Source organism: Ochotona curzoniae, unplaced genomic scaffold (assembly GCF_017591425.1).
Source record: "Ochotona curzoniae isolate NIBS_2020 unplaced genomic scaffold, NIBS_Ocur_1.0 contig_48, whole genome shotgun sequence".
In the NCBI taxonomy this organism is placed as follows: Eukaryota; Metazoa; Chordata; class Mammalia; order Lagomorpha; family Ochotonidae; genus Ochotona; species Ochotona curzoniae.
This window is the reverse complement of record NW_024466391.1, coordinates 254,238-272,880: the sequence shown is the minus strand read 5'-3', so window position 1 is coordinate 272,880 and position 18,643 is coordinate 254,238. Positions and strand designations below refer to the sequence as shown.

Sequence of the window (18,643 nt, the reverse complement as noted above, 5' to 3'; positions counted from 1 at the left end):
TCTCTCAGTATCCCCCCTCAGGGCCTCCCCCTTCACATCTCTCCTTCCAAGGCCTCTCAATGCCCCCTCACCTCTTCCCCACCTAGCCCACTCCTCAGGCCTTGCCATTCTCCCACTCGGGGTTCTTCTCCCGCCACCCCCCAGCTGCACCCCTACCCCGGCCCCGCCCCTTCACGCCGCGCCCCCTCCTTCGCACCTGGCGCCTGCGCGTTGAGCCGTGCGGAGGCGGCGGTCCACAAGCTGCCCCACCCGCGGCCGAGGCAGAGCCCACGCAGGACGGGGCGGTGAGCGGCCTCTCGCTGGAGCTCCTGCCATTGCGTGGTGGAGCGGGGCGCTCGGTGGGGCGGGCCGAAGTCGGGGGTTGCGGCCACGGATGGTGGGGGTGCCTCAAGGCCACGGAAGGGGTCGGGTCGGGAGTGGCCCGGGAAGCCGGGTCCGGTCTGGGTGGACGGGGTCGTCCGGGGCCAAGGGGGAGAAGCTGCCAGGCCCTCGCCTGCTGGCGTGCAGCGTGCTCTGCCCCGACGGCCCGGCGTACCTTCAACCAGGTCGAATGTGCAATGGCTCCAGACCTGTTGGTTCTAGAATGTCGGGCGAAAGCGTGCTGGGCCTCTTGCTGCTGGACTTACGGGAACCACGCTGGATCAGCCAGGCCTGACCCTGCGGGACCAGCCCCGTGTCGGAACTCAGTCAGGTCCACAGCCTTCCGGGCCTGCAGCTCAGCTTACTTCTTTCTCAAATAGGCCACCATCATGGCAGCCAGCGGCATCTCCCCCGAGCAGTTCACCAAGATCAAGGAGCTCGAGCTGATGCCGGCCAGAGTTCTCGAGGAGGAGGCCGACAGCCTGTGCGGGGTGCGGGGCTGCCCGAGTCCCGGCGGCCTGGAGGCCCCGCAGCCCGGGCCCCCGCAAGCGGCGCCAGCGCCGGTGCCAGGCTCCCCGCCGCAGCCCGCCAGGCCGGGCCCGGGCCTGCCGAGCGTGCACCTGCCGGCCCGGGGCGCGGGGCTGCCCGAGGCCGAGTGGCTGGGCCCGCAGCCGCCGCAGGAGGTGCAGGCGCTGCTGCGGGAGGCGGTGGCCGGCCTGCCCTCGCTGCTGTGGCTGAGCGAGGAGCGCGAGGGGCAGGCGTGCGTGGCCTTCCAGGAGGAGCTGTGCCCGCTGCAGGACTTGGGCGTGATGCAGTTCCACGTGCTGGAGCAGGGCGCCGTCGGGCTGGCCGGCCAGGTAGGGCTGGCCCCGGGAGCCCCTGCGCCCTCCGCCCTGCGCCCTGCGCCGTGTGTGGGTGGGGGCTCCTTGTACAGTTTGCGGTTGAACGCAGTGAAAATCGTCCCGGGGAAGCCTAGGTCCTGTTTCTGCCTCGACTCCCCTTTTTCTGAATAGAGAGAGTCCCCCACGTGGCCACAGCAGTCAGCCGCTGCTTTCCTGGGCTGCAAACCGGGAGCTGGATGGGAAGCGGGGCGCCCGGATACGCGCCGGCACCCACATGGGGTTGAAGTTTGAGCCACTAGGCCATCACACCAGGCCCCTGTTGCCCTTTGGTGGTGATGTTGAAGGCTTATACTGAGTGGAGACTGTGGTGCACTTCAACACCGCTAATGTGACGTGAGTAAGGCCACGTCGTGGCCACGCACGGCCTTTGGTCTTTGTCGTTCGGCACACCGTGGTCCACGCAGCCCTCGGCGAGAGGTGTGGCGTGTCTGGTTTTGTCCCCCAGCTGCAGAGGAGCCAGCAGGAGGAGCCACTGGCGTTGGCAGGAGGGTTCAGTGACGTGCCCCCCGAGCAGCTCTTCCTCCTGGAGGCCGAGCCCGCGGACGAGGCAGGCAACGAAATCCTTCTGACCATTTCAAGTTTGAACGTGGAGAGCCGCGGAGAGGAGCCCAGTGCCGCCCCCACACAGGTGGGGGAAGCCGGCCCTGCCAAGGGGGACAAGGAGACCAAAGGTAGGCAGGCCCCGTGGCATTCGGGGTGACTGGGCCGCGGCTGGCAGGGCCCCCATGCGGCGCACCGCAGCTTGCTGAAGTGTAGACGGGGTGACTTCCGAATGGGGGGGAGATTTTAAACTCGTGCTCTGTGTGGTGAGTCGCGTGCAGAAACCCTCCGTCCACGGCCGGTGACAGGTGCCCGCAGGTGGTGCCCTGGCTCTGACCCCCGCGTGGCAGGCTAGGGAGCCGGCAGCTGGCACCAGGCCCAGGAAGCTCCTGCAGGAGGCAGCACACGGCACTGCGTGGGCACCGGGAAGCGCCGCGGAAGCCCTCTGGAAGTGGCCCGCGAGCCTGATTCCAGGGCTGTGCGGCTTCCTGGCAGCCGGGCTCGCAGGGGGTCGCAGCAGGCAGGAGCCCGGCCTGCGTTCAAGCCGGAATAAAGCAGCCAGCGGCAGCGCGAGCGGCAGGACTGGCCCGCGAAGCGTGTTTAAAGAAATGGTTTCTTGCTTAAGAGTCGCACGTGCAGTGGGAGGCGTCTTTGCTTCCTGCCGGTAGCAGGTGGCTGAGGTCAGGAAGGGCCATGGGCGCGCACGTGCTGTCCGCATGCCCACCTGCTCCCGCCCGGGCCTTTCCGTGGGCTTCCCTGCCCCTGGATTACTGTGGAGGAGGCTGAGTTTCTGGCCTCTCGCCACGTGTAATTTCTCACATATTTAACTCAAGGGATCACACGTTAATTTTGTCAACTCCTAGCTCCTAAATGTTCACATTTCGCACAGCCTCGTTCCCAAAATATTCTCACCATTCTCAGAAGAATTAACGAGTGTTTCCTCTGGTCCTGTTTTGGTTTTTTTTTTTCCCTGTATTTGGAGAAGATTTCGCTGTTATATTTAAGCTTTTGTTAGAGTTCATTGGTAGAACCATCTGGTTGTTGTAATTTTTATAATAAGTCGTTTTACTGTTAAGTCTGCCCGGATTTAGTAGTTGTCTGTAGGATTTCATCTGGGCTTTCTTAGTTTGTTGATATATGTATGTGTAATCGTTCATATTTTTGCATAATCCTTGGAGTTTATGTGACGTTGTTAGCATCATCCTTGCTTTCCTTCTTCATTTAATAATGCGGATGTTCTTTTCTTCCCCTTGGTCAAAATTCCAGGTAGAAGTTTGTCACTTGCTGATGTTTCCTTAACTGTTCTGTTTTTTGATGTGAATTATTTCATTCCTCTGCCAGCTTTGGCTTAGGTTTACCCTCTAGCGCCCCGGGTCTGCAGTCTTTCTTCTTTCCTAGTGTCTTGAGCTCGTGGTCTTCGTCTCGAGTGCTCACTCCCAGTCATCTTGAAGTACTGCTCGTTTTTTCCGGATCTCTCTGACCCACGCTTGTTGAGATGTTGTTTTACTTGCTCGTGTTACGCATTCCCCATGATGTTCTGTTGATTTCTAATTTCCTTGCAGTCCAGAGGATGTTCCGCACGCCCTCTGCCCGTGGCGTGCTCTGTGGCATAGAGGATTTCTGTATGCTCTCTGTGGTGTGGTTCGTGGCTTGGCACGTGGTGCCCCGTGGAACTTACCCTGTGCTTCCAAGAGGCCTGTCTGGTCTGCGGTTGTTGAATGCACCGTTCCCGAGATGGTGCGTCCGCTGGGTTATGCTGTATTCTGTCTCCTCACTCGGTTCCAATTCTGTAGTTTTCTAAGTGAGGTTTGAAAGTTTCTGGCTACTGTTAAGAGAGTGTACTTCGACCTTCAATTTTTGTTTTTATTTCAACCTTTGTGCCTCAAGTATTTGAGGACCGTGTTACTAGCTGTGTATGTGTTTATAATTTTTGTCTTTATGATGGATTGATCCCTTATGCCTTTTGTACAGGTTGTTGTCCGTGTTGCTTGAGGTGAAGTAGTCTCGGCTGCTTGCTTCACTTTCCCTTCACCCTGGGCATCCCGTCTCTTTCAGCCTGTTTGTGTCTTTGAATTTAAATTAATCTCAAATGGTTGGATCGTGCTTTTAGCTCTTTCTGCCAGTCCCAGACTCTGAACTTGAGGGTCTGGTCTACTCTGTTGTCTTCATTTTTGTTTTTTAACAAAATGTCATTTTTAAAAATCCATTAGTCCTTACACTATCATTTTCTTTTGTGTTGGGTGGCTGTTGTGTCCGATTTTAATCTCTTAGTCATTTTTTATGATCTGCTCTGGGGCTGTGTTTGCTTTGTGCTCCAGCAGTTTGCTTGCGTTTGATGTAGACGCTACCTAAACTTTGTTAAGGTTTTTGCACGTACGTCTTGTTTTGGGACACACAGCTCCCACGCTCTTCCGCCACCACTCCTTGAGACCACTGCACCGTGCCACCAGTGTCCTGGGCACCGCCCATCCGGGACACTTTCCATTCCTCATGGCGAATTCTCGGTTGGTCTAGTTTGCTGATTCTGTTCCTTTTTCTTCAGCTGAGCCCTGCTCATGGATGTTTCATTTCAGTTACTAGAATTTTCAGTTTCAAACTTTCTGTTTATTTATAGCTTTTATTTGATGAACCGTCATTCTCGTGATTTCTTTTTGTTTCTTAAAGTTTTTTTTATTTGTTGTCTTGGCATGTGTGTGAAGTCACCGGTTTAAAGTCTTTTTCCAGTACGCCTGGTGCCTTTGTCCAGCACGTCCACCTTGTCCTCAGAGAGAAGCAGTTTCTGTGGACTCTTCTCTCTCTGTACAGGCTTCCATGTTTGCGTCTTTCTTTGTGGGCCATGTGATTACTTGCAGAAAGTCAGACCTGAGCGTTAGAACGTGGCAGCTCCATTAACCGTTCTTCCCCTCCGTGTGGGACCCTTTGTGGACCAGGCGAAGTGTGTGTGCTTTGCTTTGGCTGCTGGAGTCTCTTGGTCACTGATGCATAGGACGAGATCTTAAGTACCTGAAAGGACAGAACATGGAAGCTGATCACCGACTTGCTGGGGACTCTGCGTGTTGACGCTGGGCTTCCGCGACCGGAAGGTCGCAGCTCCAAGCCCTTATTCCTGCAAGAGCACTGTGCAGTCTGCTGCTGTCCGTCTTATCCACTCCCTTAAAGTGCTCTCAGCAAGCCTCTGCTCGTCCACCTCACCCAGGTAGCCTGCTCCGCACTGAGGGAGTCCCGAGTCACAGGAGACGAAGGCCAGCCTTTAGAAGTGATGCTCCCAGGACTCAGGGCAGGTCACAGCGAGCTTTCCTTGTGGGCGTGTGATACTAACCAGTCTCTAAACCGCGGTTCACTCGGGTCTGGCTCTGTGCGTTCAGGGTGGTGTTTTCACGGACATGGCTGAGCTAGGAAGAAGGACTGAGCCCAGGAGAACCCCAGACTCCAGAGGGCTCCCTCTTTACCACGAGCCTGCCTGGTGTTGTGGAGTCAGATGGTCCTCTGGTTGTTTCCAGCATGTGGCAGTTGGTGCAATGCCCTGGGCTTTGTGGAAGAGCTGGACGGTGACGCTCCCTGCCCTGCCATGTTAACTCCCCGCGCCATGTGCTGCTCTTACGTCTACATCCGCAGCTCCACCCGCGCCAGGTCCTTGCTTCATGCTGGTTCTGCTCCGGCATCTCAGTCCCTGGAAACTGTCTTATTTGGAATTTTCTCTGGGAATTCTTGGAAACCCAGGATGACCGCTGGTCCTTTGCCCGATGGTTTGTATTGGTTTCCACCACAGGAAGTCGTGGTCAGACTGAGTGATGATCAGGAAACCACCATCGACCAGCATCCTGCTGGGCCTTGTTAGGTCCACCTGGGAAGTGGGTGTCTTGCAGCCATGTTAGAGGAAGATTTTCTCACCTGTCTGCCAGGCCAGTGCTGTCCAAGATGAACTTGCTGAGACGATGGGCTGTGGCCGCTAACCCCCGAGGCCCTTGGGCACTTCGTCTGTGATCCGCAGCGGAGGATGCGGGGTTTACATTTTATTTTGTGTTAACCATTTTTCCCCAGTTTGAGTGGCCATGTGTGACTGGGGCTGCGGTTTGCCCAGCACCCTTTTCCTGGTCCCGGCTGGGTGGGGGCTGCAGAGTGACGGAGTCATCTTTGGTACTGGTCCTTCTTGGACTGGCGTGCTGTGTCCACTTCAGTGCATGGGCACCTGCAACCTGGAGGCGTTTCCTCCTGTGGTTCAAGCGCCTGGTGCGTCACTTACCGGATGTGGAAGTCGGCCCATCTCCTGCTGCCTGGGCTGTCCCGATCAGCCCGTCAGTGTCAGTAGCATGCCTTGTTTGCACGTGAGTCAGAATCGAGCTGGGGCCAAGCTGCCATGAGCTCTTGAGCACAGCCGGCGTGTGCAAGCTTACGGGCTCTGTCCTTTCTTACAGAAGCGAGCCGGACCTTCTGCTGCAATGTGTGCGACTTCTCCTCTTCTCGGGCCTCGAGCTTAAAGCGTCACATGAAGACGCATTCCAGCGAGAAGCCACACCTATGTCACCTGTGCCTGAAGGCCTTCCGCACGGCCAGCCTCCTGCGCAACCACATTAACACGCACACGGGTGAATTGCATGCCCCCCAGCCCACAGTAGTGTCCCCTACAGCACTGGTGGCCCTGGGCCACAGCCACTCTCTGTGGTTCCCCATGCCCTCCACCAGCTGCATGTGTGAAATGTGCTATCTGTTGGCATAATCTGGCTTAGGTCAAAATGGCCGTGTTGTGAGGAGCCACTGCTGGAGCTGTGCTGGTCCACCCCTGCGGCGTTGGCCTTGCTCGCAGCACCCTGGGGTGGCCGGCTCGGGGCCGTCTATGGCTTTGGCCACATGTGGGCGAAGGCCCGCAGTGGGCAGGGTCCATGTCTTATTCTCTTCTTGTGCCTTGGCCAAGAGCGCTGAATTTTACAGCTTCTCCTGCACATGGGAGGTTCCCGCGAAGACGCCATCTGCCCTGTTCACTTATTTGAACCTAGCGTAGCCAAGGAGATGGCAGAGCCACAGGTGCTACTCTGCTGTGCCTTCTGAGTTTCGGTCTGGCTTTGCTCTTCCAGGAAACAGGCCCTACAAGTGCGGGGACTGCGACATGGCCTTTGTCACCAGCGGCGAGCTGGTCCGCCACCGGCGGTACAGGCACACCCACGAGAAGCCCTTCAAGTGCTCCCTGTGCAAGTATGCCAGCGTGGAGGTAAGCGTGTCCCCCTGCCCGCCCGAAGCAGCAGCTGAGGAAATGGGACAGCGTGGAGACTACGTGTGGCCCCGATGAGTCCGTCCCAAACTCACGCGAGAAATACCGTGCTCCCATTTTCCAGATGCAACTGGAGAAATCCTATTTCTTTAACTACTCGCTCATAGAAGGCATAGCTAAAGGTGTACACTTCTGGTTGAGCCTTGCTGGGCCCCACTGTTGCCCACACACCCTGGGCGTGGGTGGACATGACCGCCCATTGCCATTCAGACAGAAGCCCTCCTGTCACACCTCCGTTAGAAGCCACAGTCATTTCCACTGGACTGTTTGGTTGGTACCTGCCAGTGTGCCTCCCAAGGCCCTAAATCGGAGCTGGCAAGCATCCAGCCCCTGGGCTGCAGAGACCCACGAAGGTTTGAAAGTCATGCAGCCTGAGCCCGCCATGGCCCCGCAGCCTGAGCCCACCACAGCCCTGCAGGAGGGCCCGAGCCTGCCACTGCCCCAGGCCTGAGCCCCGAGCCTACCACAGTCCTGTAAGAGGGCCCGAGCCCACCATAGCCTCGCAGCCTGAACCCACCACGGCCCTGCAGGAGGGTCTGAGCCCGCCATGGTCCCCCAGCCCGAGCCCCAATCCCGCCACAGCCCTGCAGGATGGCCCGAGCCTGCCACAGCCCCGAGGCCTGAGCCCACTTCGGCCCTGCAGGAGGGCCTGAGCCTGCCTTGGCCCCCCGGCCCGAGCCCCGAGCCTGCCACGGCCCTGCAGGAGAGACTCGGAAGCCAGGCGGGCCGTACAGGCTGACTTTCAGCCTGATAGTTTTGTGTAATGTGACAGAAGACTCGCTCCGTGCTGCACAAAGGGAAGCAGAGGCGACGGTGACTTCCCAGTGCCCCTTCTCCGCCAGCCACTCCGACGCGTGCCAAGGCGCCCCGTGGGTCAGAGCCCGGGCCCGGGGGTAACGAAGCAAAAGGGCTGTGGTTTACAAACGTTCCCTGTGTGCCGTGGCAGAAATTAGGAAATGTCACAGACAGGCAGAATTTGATGCCAAGAATGTTTTCAGCTAGTACTATTTTTAAAACATGTGTTCTCATGTGACCTAAAGGTTGTGACGGGAACGGGGAATGGGGGATTATGAGAACAGACCCGGAGGGCCGTCGTATAGCATGCCACCCCAGGTCCTGCTCCTTGCCCAGCGGGAGGGTCTACACGCAGCCAGGCAGGGCTGGCCTGGGCATGGCCGTCATGGCACCCACCTTTGCAGTCCCCAGGCTTGGCTCCAGCCTTATCAGCTGGGATGTGCCCTGCACGCTGCGGTGCTCCCCATACTGCCCTGCTCCCCACACTGCAGTGCTCCCCACACTGCCCTGTTCCCCACACTGCGGTGCTCCCCACACTGCCCTGCTCCCCACACTGCCCTGCTCCCCACAATGTGGTGCTCCCCACACTGCGGTGCTCCCCACACTGCCCTGCTCCCCACACTGCGGTGCTCCCCACACTGCGGTGCTCCCCACACTGCCCTGCTCCCCACACTGCGGTGCTCCCCACACTGCCCTGCTCCCCACACTGCCCTGTTCCCCACACTGCGGTGCTCCCCACACTGCCCTGCTTCCCACACTGTGGTGCTCCCCACACTGCCCTGCTCCCCACACTGCGGTGCTCCCCACACTGCGGTGCTCCCCACACTGCCCTGCTCCCCACACTGCCCTGCTCCCCACAATGTGGTGCTCCCCACACTGCGGTGCTCCCCACACTGCCCTGCTCCCCACACTGCCCTGCTCCCCACACTGCCCTGCTCCCCACACTGCGGTGCTCCCCACACTGCGGTGCTCCCCACACTGCCCTGTTCCCCACACTGCGGTGCTCCCCACACTGCCCTGCACACTGCGGTGCCCTGCACACTGCGGTGCTCCCCACACTGCCCTGCTCCCCACACTGCCCTGCTCCCCACAATGTGGTGCTCCCCACACTGCGGTGCTCCCCACACTGCCCTGCTCCCCACACTGCGGTGCTCCCCACACTGCAGTGCTCCCCACACTGCCCTGCTCCCCACACTGCGGTGCTCCCCACACTGCGGTGCTCCCCACACTGCCCTGTTCCCCACACTGCGGTGCTCCCCACACTGCCCTGCTCCCCACACTGTGGTGCTCCCCACACTGCGGTGCTCCCCACATCATGATGCCCCCCACTCCACTGTGCTCATTCCTATGCTTATCTGTCTTGAGCCTTTCATGGCATCATTTTAAATTTTCTCTCTCGTTTGCTGCTAGTACACTTGAAAATGTCATTTTTCTTCTGAAAACTCTAAGCCAAATGTGTCATTTGGAGCTTGTCTGCCCCTGGTCCTTCTTCTGATGTCAACTATTCTTCCCGCTTACTTCATATGTTGGGGAAGCAGAGGGGGTGGCCTTCCTCAGCCTCACATTGCTGCTGGAACCTTCTCACTCCATGGCCCCGTTTCTTGTTAAAAGCACGGGCTTGTGGTTCTGGCAGGCAGAAGCAGCGGGGGCAGAGCGGGTGCACTGCTCCCCCACTTGAAGCGTGTCTCACCCAGCAGGCCCTGCCACCAGGCTTCCTGGCAGGGAGGCAGGCCACCCCAGGTGCACCTCAGCTGGAGGCAGTCGGCCCCTTGGCATTGCTGCAGCACCCAGCGCATGCCTCCAGATTTTTACTTTATACGCAGAAACAGAACTGTTGGCAGATGTGGTGTTGCCACAGCACGGTCTGGGCTTTGCAGCTGTGTCGCCCTAAAAGGTGGAATAGACGCAAGTGCGGCATGGGCCAGCCGACTGTGCCTCTGGCTTCAAGGTGTAGAGGCTCGTAGCCACTGCATGTTACAGCCAAGGGCTTCGTGCCCCAGGGGCCCTGGTACACCCCTCGGATGTACCGTGCTTGGCATGACAGGCGGGATCCTCACACCGAGTGGCTCCGGTGCACGCCCCAGCCCCCAGCACCTGTCATTCGTCTGTCTGCCAGGCAAGCAAACTGAAGCGTCACATCCGCTCACACACGGGCGAGCGCCCCTTCCAGTGTGGCCTGTGCAGCTACGCCAGCAAGGACGCCTGCAAGCTGAAGAGACACATGCGGACCCACTCAGGTGAGCACGCCCCAACTCAGGGCTGGCAGGGGGCCCAGCCTGGACGAGCCCCAACTCAGGGCTAGCAGGGTGCCCAGCCTGGACGAGCCCCAACTCAGGGCTAGCAGGGTGCCCAGCCTGGACGAGCCCCTCCTCAGGGCTAGGCAGTTGACACTGCCCGCATCCCGCGTCAGAGGCAGGTTTCGAGTTTCTGACGCCAGCTTCCTGCTGATGGGTACCCTGGGAGGCAGTGTTTTGGAGACCCGGATGGAGTTCCAGGCTTTGGCTCCAGCACCGGGGAAGTAGTGAACAGAGGGAGATCTCTCTCACGCTCTCTTGCTTTCACTTTAAAAAACAATCTTGGACTGGAAATACATGACTGTGGCGGCTGGACTGAAGTTGAAGCGACATGTGCGTCTCTTCACAGAGTGGGGCCAGTCCACCTCTGTGTGACGTTCGGGGGCCGTGTGATGCTGTGCCGCAGACCCTGGGACGAGCAGAGAGCCCCCCAAAGCATGCACCCCATGGCTGTAGGCACCTTCATTCTCGCTCAGCACTCAGGCTGCAGGGTGCCGAGACTGGTGTGCGGCCACAGCGGGAATACGCTCACGCGTGTCTGTCATTAAGGCTGGAGGTGACCCTTGGCCATCCTGAGCCCCCGGGGGCCAGGGAAGCCGTGTAGACCCAGCCACTCCACGTGGGCTGCCTGGGCGTGACGACTTGAACTCCTGGACAAAGGGTCCCCAGGGTGCTTGGGTGAGGCACGGCCTGAGAGCTGAGGCCACCCTCCTCTGGTCGCATGTCCCAGGAGAAAAGCCGTACGAGTGCCACGTGTGCCACGCCCGATTCACCCAGAGTGGCACCATGAAGATCCACATTATGCAGAAGCACAGCGAGAACGTCCCCAAGTACCAGTGCCCTCACTGCACCACCCTCATCGCCAGGAAGAGCGACCTGCGTGAGTGTCCCGCTACCACTTTGCAGGGCCGTGGGGCCGTGGGGCCTTGGGGCCGTGGGGTGTGAGTCCTGCTGAGCTGGCCGTGGGACTGTGGGACCATGGGGCAAGGATGACGGTACAGCACTAGCGGTGCTATGGGGTGGTGGGACGTGGACCCTGCATCACCAGCCACAGGACTGTGGTGTGGACCCTGCTGCACTGGCCGTGGGACCGCGGGGCCATGGAGGCCATGGGGTGTGGACCCTGCTGAGCTGGCCGTGGGACCATGGGACCGTGGGGCTGTGGGATGTGGACCCTGCATCACCAGCCACAGGACTGTGGTGTGGACTGTGCAATGCTGGCCGGGAGGCTGTGGGGCCTGTGGGGCCTGTGGGGCCGTGGAGCAGGGAGCTTGCAGTGCCTGGGAGGGTTTTCTTCCAGCGATGCTATGGCACCATCTAGCGGCCAGAGTGCAGAGCTGCAGTTTCACAATCCGTTCCTTGTACGCATGCGTAGCAAGAGCCCGCCTGCCTGCAACGCACGCGCAGTAGCTGTCGCGGGCATTTGAATTTACCGTGTGTGTGTGTGTGTGTGTGTGTGTGTGTGTGTGTGTGTGTGTGTGTGTGTGTGTGTGTGTATGTGGTGTGTGTGTGTGGTGTGTGTGTGCGTGTATGTGGTGTGTGTGTCGGTGTGTGTGTGTGTGTGTGTGTGTGTGTGTGTGTGTGTGTGTGTGTTCGTTCAGAGCCAAGATGGTGACCACGGTGTCCTGCGGTGAGCTTGCCCTCGGGGCGCCCCCAGGGTCCACATGGTGGCCCTGGGTTGTTTGTTTCCCAGGGAGCATGAGTGACGTCATGGAACTCCGGGGGGGGGGCGGGAAGGAATGATGTCATGAGATTCATCCTCTCCCTGGTGGGAGAGTGACGTCATGAGACGTCATGGGGCACAATTGGCTCATTGTCCATTTACTGGGGAAATGTTCCTGAAACATCACAGAATGTTCCCCGGAGTCCAGCTCTGTCAGAGAACGTTCCGTGTGTGCTGCCGGAAAAGCATGAACAACACAAGACCGCGAGACCACAGGCTGACGCCATCAAGGCCCGCGGGACCCTCCTGACCTCTGGTAGAGGGACAGTGGCCACTGCTTCAAGTGACTGGGCAGCACACTCGGCTGTGTGCACGTGGGTGCTGTGCACGCTCAGGTGTCGTGTGAACACACTTGAGTGCTGTGTGCACACACTGAGGTGCTGTGTGCATGCTGAGCCCTACTTCCCCATCCCTGTCTGGGAAACATGTGCCTGAGCTTCCCAAGTGTGTCTGAGGCTGTAGCCGCCTCCTGGCCTCCTAGTCGTGTCCCACTGATGCCGCCTTCAGACACACTGTGATGGGAGTAGTCCTGTGAATGATTTACAAATATCCACATGGCCCTCGGTGAAGAATGGTTCTTCTCTGGATGTGGCTGCCCCTCCACGTGCCATGTGTCCACCCTAGTGGGCAAGGCCAGGGGTGAGTGAGGCCAACTGTCCTGCAGGGCCCGCCCCTGCATATAGGGGAGCAGGGCAGTAGCTGGCCCCTGGCCCCTAGCCCCCGGCTCCTAGCCCGTGGACCCTGGCTCCTGGCCTGTGGGCCCCGGCTCCTGGCCTATAGCTCCTGGCCTGTGGGCCCCGGCTCCTGGCCCGTGGGCCCCAGCTCCTGGCCTATAGCTCCTGGCCCCTAGCCCCTGGCTCCTGGCATGAGTAGTGCCTTGCTGAGGGCTGCTGGCCTGGGGAACGAGCAGGCCCTGCAGCAGCCAGTGGTGAGTGGTGCCTCACACTTGGCTTCCATTTCAGGTGTCCATCTGCTTAACCTGCACACTTACCAGACCACCGAGCTGAAGTGCCGCTACTGCCCGGCTGTCTTCCACGAGCGCTATGCCCTCCTTCAGCACCAGAAGACCCACAGGGATGAGAAGCGCTTCAAGTGCAGCCACTGCAGCTATGCCTGCAAGCAGGTGCCACCTGCAGGGCGGCAGCAGTGGGAGGCAGCTGTGGGATGGGAGTGGGCAGTAGTGGGCAGTGGGAGGCTGTGGCAGGTGGGTGTGGGCCGTGCTGGGAGGCGGTGAGCAGTTGTGGGCAGTGGGAGGCTGTGGCAGGTGGCGGTGGGCTGTGATGGGAAGTGGTCGGCGGCTGAGAGAGGCAGGAGGCGGCAGTGGTCCTTGGCAGGAGGCCGCCACATTGAAAGCCCCCTGGCTCATAGCGCTACCATTGGAAACAGCAACTCCTGCAGGGGATGGGTCCTCAGGGCTGCTCAGGCTGCATCACAACCAGCACAGGCAGCCGCCACCCTTTGCTTCACATTGGCAGGGTGGGAGCAGAGGTGTCTGAGGGTGCCATGGCATGCCCACTGCATCCCTCACCTTGGTACAGCCGCAGAACGAAGGGCAGTTTTGCTCCATGTCCTGGACGTAACCGGGAGTTACGGACCTCGCTCGATCCGGGCCCGAAGGCTTTCTGCTTAGTGCTGTGGGCGGTGAGAACCGGGAGGTTGGCACAGCCTACCCCACCCCGCTTTCCCGTCTGCCAGAGCCCAGGGCGCCTGGGAACAGCGCCCGCATCACTGACCACTGCCCCAAGCACTGCATCTCCTCGGAGGACAGGTAGCAGCAGGACCCTGTGTGTCCCTGTGGTGGAGCACTTGGCACACATACCAGAGGGCGACGGGGTCCCCTGAACTGAGACGTTAGCAGTAACATGATTGCGCCTGGCGAGAGAATCTAGAAAACTGAGCCTTGCAGAGCGAGTGAGAGAACGGAAAGGAGGGGAAGGAGGGGCGAGACAGGGAGGGGCCAGAGGGGAAGAAAGGGCACTGGGGGGATGGAAGATGGGGAGAAGGTGGGGGACAAGGCCTGAGCACCACTGAGCACCTGTGACACTGCCCCTTGGAGGGGTGGCAAGGTGACAGGTGCATGGGGAGGCTCTGCCAGCCAGCCTGGTGGCAATGCAAGGACCTGGAACATCACAGCACCTCCTTTGCCGTGACTTTATGCTTACTTTTGTCCTGACTTTAGAAACCATTCGCTCCTGTAAATCTGAGCTTAATTCTCTAGTTGTCTCTTGGCTGAGAATTCAGACTGGCTCCTTGTCTGCTTTCTAAGCAGCACACAGATGCGTGAGCGCCCTCTCAGAAAGCAGAGGGAGAATGTGTGGATATTTCAAGTGCATCCAGTCCCAGTGGACGTGGAATTCCTGCTCTCACATTTAGGTTTTAGGGTTCCAGGGTATGTCTGCCCTGGGTCAACTTGGGAAGCTGCAGGTCATTGCATGGCAGTCCGGGTCCCATGCAGGATAGGTGCTGTAGCGTGGCCCTCGGAGGCCCCACCAGGAGGTCAGTTAGAACTTGGTGCCTGCTGGCCTGGCAAGGTCTGGGCTGGCTGTATGCTGGGGTTTCCGCAGAGCCTGGCCTTCAGGGGTGCCCAGCAGCAGTGCCAGGGTAGGTGAGCTATCTTTGTCGCCTTGCCTCTTAGGAACGCCACATGACCGTGCATGTACGCACCCACACGGGCGAGAAGCCGTTCGTCTGCCTCTCTTGCAATAAGTGTTTCCGACAGAAGCAGCTGCTCAATGTCCACTTCCGGAAGTACCATGATGCCAGCTTTGTGCCCACTGTGCATCAGTGCCCCAAGTGCGGCAAGGGCTTTTCCCGCTGGGTAAGCTCCCACGGCCCCGCAGCACCCTGTGTGGCGTCCCACCAGTCTTGGCAAGGTGCTTGCTGGAGCCACAGGTGCGGGAAGGGTTGAGGAGAGCATGGGCTCCCTTGCCCTTTGAGAAGGGACCGCGCCACCTGCTCCAGGCTGGCAAGGGGCTCTCTGTTGTCACATGGCCTAAGGAGCACCAGTTCAATGTAGTGTTTTCTAGTCGGTTTTTAAATGTTTTATCTATTTAGACTTACTTGTTTGAAGAGAAAGATCTTTCATCTGCTGGTTCACTCCCCAAATGGCCCCAGTGGCCATGATGGGCCAGTTGAAGCAATGCTGGCCTCCCAGGTGAGCTCGAGGCCCGGCATGTCGTAGTCCAGCTGTTTTTACACATTGGATTTAGACTGTTTCCCCAAGTGCAAATCACACCTGTTTGCCAGGTGGTCTCAGGGCAGCACCGTGGGGCTGTGCTCAGGTGTCAGCCACCAGTGGCATTCCTTGAGGGGCTATCTTAGCTACTGTGTCTACACCGTGGACCACGTCAAAGCTGCGTGACCCAGACACCAGGCATTTGTCATCTCGGCATCTGTGTGTTGGGACTCTGGGCCGCTCTCCATGACCATGGTGACATCAGTTCTGTGAGCACACGGAAAGATTGATTTATGTGTTTGAAAGAGAGAAAGAGAACTTCCATCTGCCAGTTCATTTTCAGATCCAAAGCAGGCAGGGCTGAGCCAGGCTGAAGCGAGGAGCCAGGAGCTTCCTCAGGGTCTCCCACGTGGGTGCAGGGGCCCAGACTTTGAGCCCTGCTCCACTGCTTTCCCAGAGTGGAAATGGAGCAGCTGGGACAGTTCAATGCCCACGTGCTGGTGTCGCAGTTGGTAGCTTTACCTGTGACAACAGTGAATTGGGTGAACGGTGTGGTGTGGGAGTTGTCTCAGTAACGCTGTTAAGGGGTCACGAACGGATCCTTGAATCCAGTTTAATTGTTTGAAAAGTCAGTTATTCACAGACCTCCCTCCTCGATCACCCAGCAGGGACTGCCACCTCGAGATCTGGGGGCTGCCAGGGCCCCGCCAGCTTCCTAGGAAATAGCCCGGACGTAGCGTTGGTCACCTGGGCATGACCTGAGTGCAGCACAGCCTGAATGCCACAGCAGCTTCCTTTCTGCTTAACCCAGTGACTGTCTAAAGGCTGGGGGTGTTTTTGGCAACACGAACCTGATGCTAGCTGTTCTCGGCCCTCAACTTGACGGCGTCACGGGCAGCCTTGTTCATGTGTGTGAGTGTGCACGTATGTGCATATCACATGCACCTTGATGTGTGTGCATACGTGTGCACTCTGTGGTGTGCATGTCTGTGTATATGCATGTGTGTGGACATGTCCATGTGTCCCTGTATGTGTAAACACGTCTGTGTGTCCCCGTGTGTGTGTAAACGTGTTCGTGTGTCCCTGTGTGTAGATGTGTCTGTGTCCCCGTGTGTGTCCCCATGTGCATGCCTGCACGTACGTGTGCAGACGTGTGTATGTGCAGGTGTTTTTACGTGAGGTTGGGGAAGATGCTTTCTCATGTTCGTAGAGGGGGCCTTGACCTCCCCCGGGGACCCTGGAGGAGCCCCCAGCCCCCAGCCGTCTCTGCCACAGCCTCTTACTCCTGCGGCTGCAAGGTGCACTCAGCACGCAGCCAGCCAGTGACCAGCGGGCAGGCGAGCAGACACATGATGTCCCCTAGAACTTGACATACCGGACAGTGGGCGGGCGGGCTGGCCCCGGCCCCCGTGGGCATGCCCCCACCTCACCGGAACCCCTGATTATACGCAGCATGAAGCTGCAGTGGAGATTAATCAGCAGACTGAAGACACATGACCAGCTTTTACCTGTGAACTTTCCAAATAGTCACTGCTTTTCTAACTTATTTTAATCATCCAAACGTTTGTCTAATCAGCTTAGCCAGGAAATCCTTAGCTCTTTCCAATAAGTTATTGGAAAGGCAGGACTACACAGAAAGAAGGGTCGCTCTTCCACGCTCTAGTCGCTCCCCAGCCGCCAGCTGCCAGCTGGGCTGGTTCAGGTAGCAGCTCTAACTAGATCTCCCACATGAGACGCTCTGCAGCTGCTTTCCCAGACCATTAGCAGGGAGCTGGAGCACAAGTGGGGCAGCCAAGACTTGAACCTGCAGCCGTATCGGATGGAGGCTGTATAGGTGGAGGCCTAACGCGCTATGCTACAGCGCTAGACCCTGGCTTTCCTTTTTGTTGTGTAGGTCACGTGTGATTGAGTGGTTGCGACTGCCGCATCCAGTGGGATCAGGAAGGACATACGTGGGGCGGTGAAATCGCTCATCCAGTTGGCAGGTTTAAATTCTGGGTTACCCCGTCTGTGCTTTAGGTGGTAGTAGGGTTCCAAAAGCAGAAACTGCAATTTCATTGAGTGCTACTTTAACACTCTAAAATAAGGCCGCTCTGGCTGGACCCGCCCGCGCACACAGGCCTGTGGCCAGCTCAGCGTGAGTTGGTGAGAGGCCCGTGGCTGCATTCTCCCGTACCTGTCGTGCTCACGACACCCGCGTCCCGTGTCATCCTGACAGAATAACATGAACCGCCACGCCGAGAAGTGCGACCCGCCGGGGCAGGCAGCGGTGGCCCAGGGCAGGAGAAGGAGAAAGGCCAGGGACGCGCCCGAGGCAGCGCTCAGGGAAGAAGGTACCTGTGTCAATCAAGGCTGTGCTCACCTCATGGTGACTTTCTGGGCTGCCACGTGGGGGACAGAGGGACCCCTTTGTCTGCCGCCCACCTTAGGGGAACGGGGAGGCGCCGGGTGCCACCGCCCGCTGTGGTGGCGGGGGTGGAGCAGGCCCTCAGCATCCCACCCCGCCACAGGCAGGACGCAGGCGCAGAGTGGGGACTTGGTGCGGGTTGATGGCCCAGAGGGACACAAGCCCTGGGGAGCAGCTGGCTGTGGGCCGTGTCCCTCTGTGTGCAGACAGCTTGGGCAGCAGCAGGGCCGCGGTCCCTGGCCAGGGGTGACTTGCCCTGCACCCGTGGGGCGTGTCGCAGTGACTGGGGGAAAACAGGATGACAGGCTCCTGCCTCCAGGGGGTGGAGTCTGGGCTTGGGCTCACACACACACACACACACACGCACACACACACACACGCATGCGCACGCGCTCACGCTGCAGGGAGCCACAGGCCCCCAGTGCTGACCGTGAGAAGCCCCAGCCTGTCGGCAGGTGGTGTCCTGGGAGCCGGAAGCTTGTGTCCGGCACACCTGTCATGGCACCAGGACACGTGCCACGGCCTCCAGCTGTGTTGGTGCAGTGCCTCACTCCCGGCTCCGGGCTTCCCTTCTCCATGTGCTCACACAGAGCCTGGCATCCAGGAGGCTGCGTGGGAGGAGGCCTTGGTGCCGAAGGAAGGACTGCTCCCTGAGGTGCTGGATCCTGCCCTGGACGGAGTGCCCGCGGCTGGAAGCCAGGAGCCGGAACAAGGCCTGACGTGCGAGATGCTGCTGAACGCAATGGACCAGTAATTGGGCCCTGCCCCTGGCCCCGCATGCCGTAGACCCCCGCTCCACTGCCCCTCTACAGGGCTTAGTCAGTGCCTGACGGGGCAGTCATGGTTCTCCCCAAGTTTGAGAAAGTACCTAGAGTTGTTAGCCAAGTTTTAGCTGAATATTTCAAGTATTCTATAAGAACCTTAAGTCTTTTTTTTTTTCTCTAAGATTTATTTTATTTATTTGAAAGGCAGAGTTAGAGACTTACCTTCTGTCTGCTGGCGCACTCCCCAAATGGCCAGAATGGCTGGGGCTGAACCAGGCCAAAGCCAGGAGCTTTGTCCATGTCCCCTGTGTCCCCTGCTGCCCAGATGCGTTAGCAGGGAGCTGGGCTGGAAGTGGAGCAGGCAGAGTTAGAAGCCCTGGCCATGTGAGATGCTGGCATTGCAGCCACGCGCTTTCA

The 18,643-nt window shown here is 59.0% G+C and overlaps 1 protein-coding gene across 1 annotated transcript; it reads left to right on the top strand.

The window, feature by feature from the left end:
- The first annotated feature begins 749 nt into the window (after positions 1 to 749).
- Positions 750 to 18,216, top strand: CTCFL (CCCTC-binding factor like). Its single transcript, XM_040988173.1, has 10 exons — positions 750 to 1,217; positions 1,708 to 1,933; positions 6,218 to 6,388; positions 6,875 to 7,008; positions 9,980 to 10,100; positions 10,888 to 11,037; positions 12,843 to 13,003; positions 14,516 to 14,698; positions 17,274 to 17,388; positions 18,053 to 18,216. Exons 1-10 carry the CDS (start codon positions 750 to 752, stop codon positions 18,214 to 18,216), a joined length of 1,893 nt encoding a protein of 630 aa, XP_040844107.1.
- Positions 18,217 to 18,643: the final 427 nt, after the last annotated feature.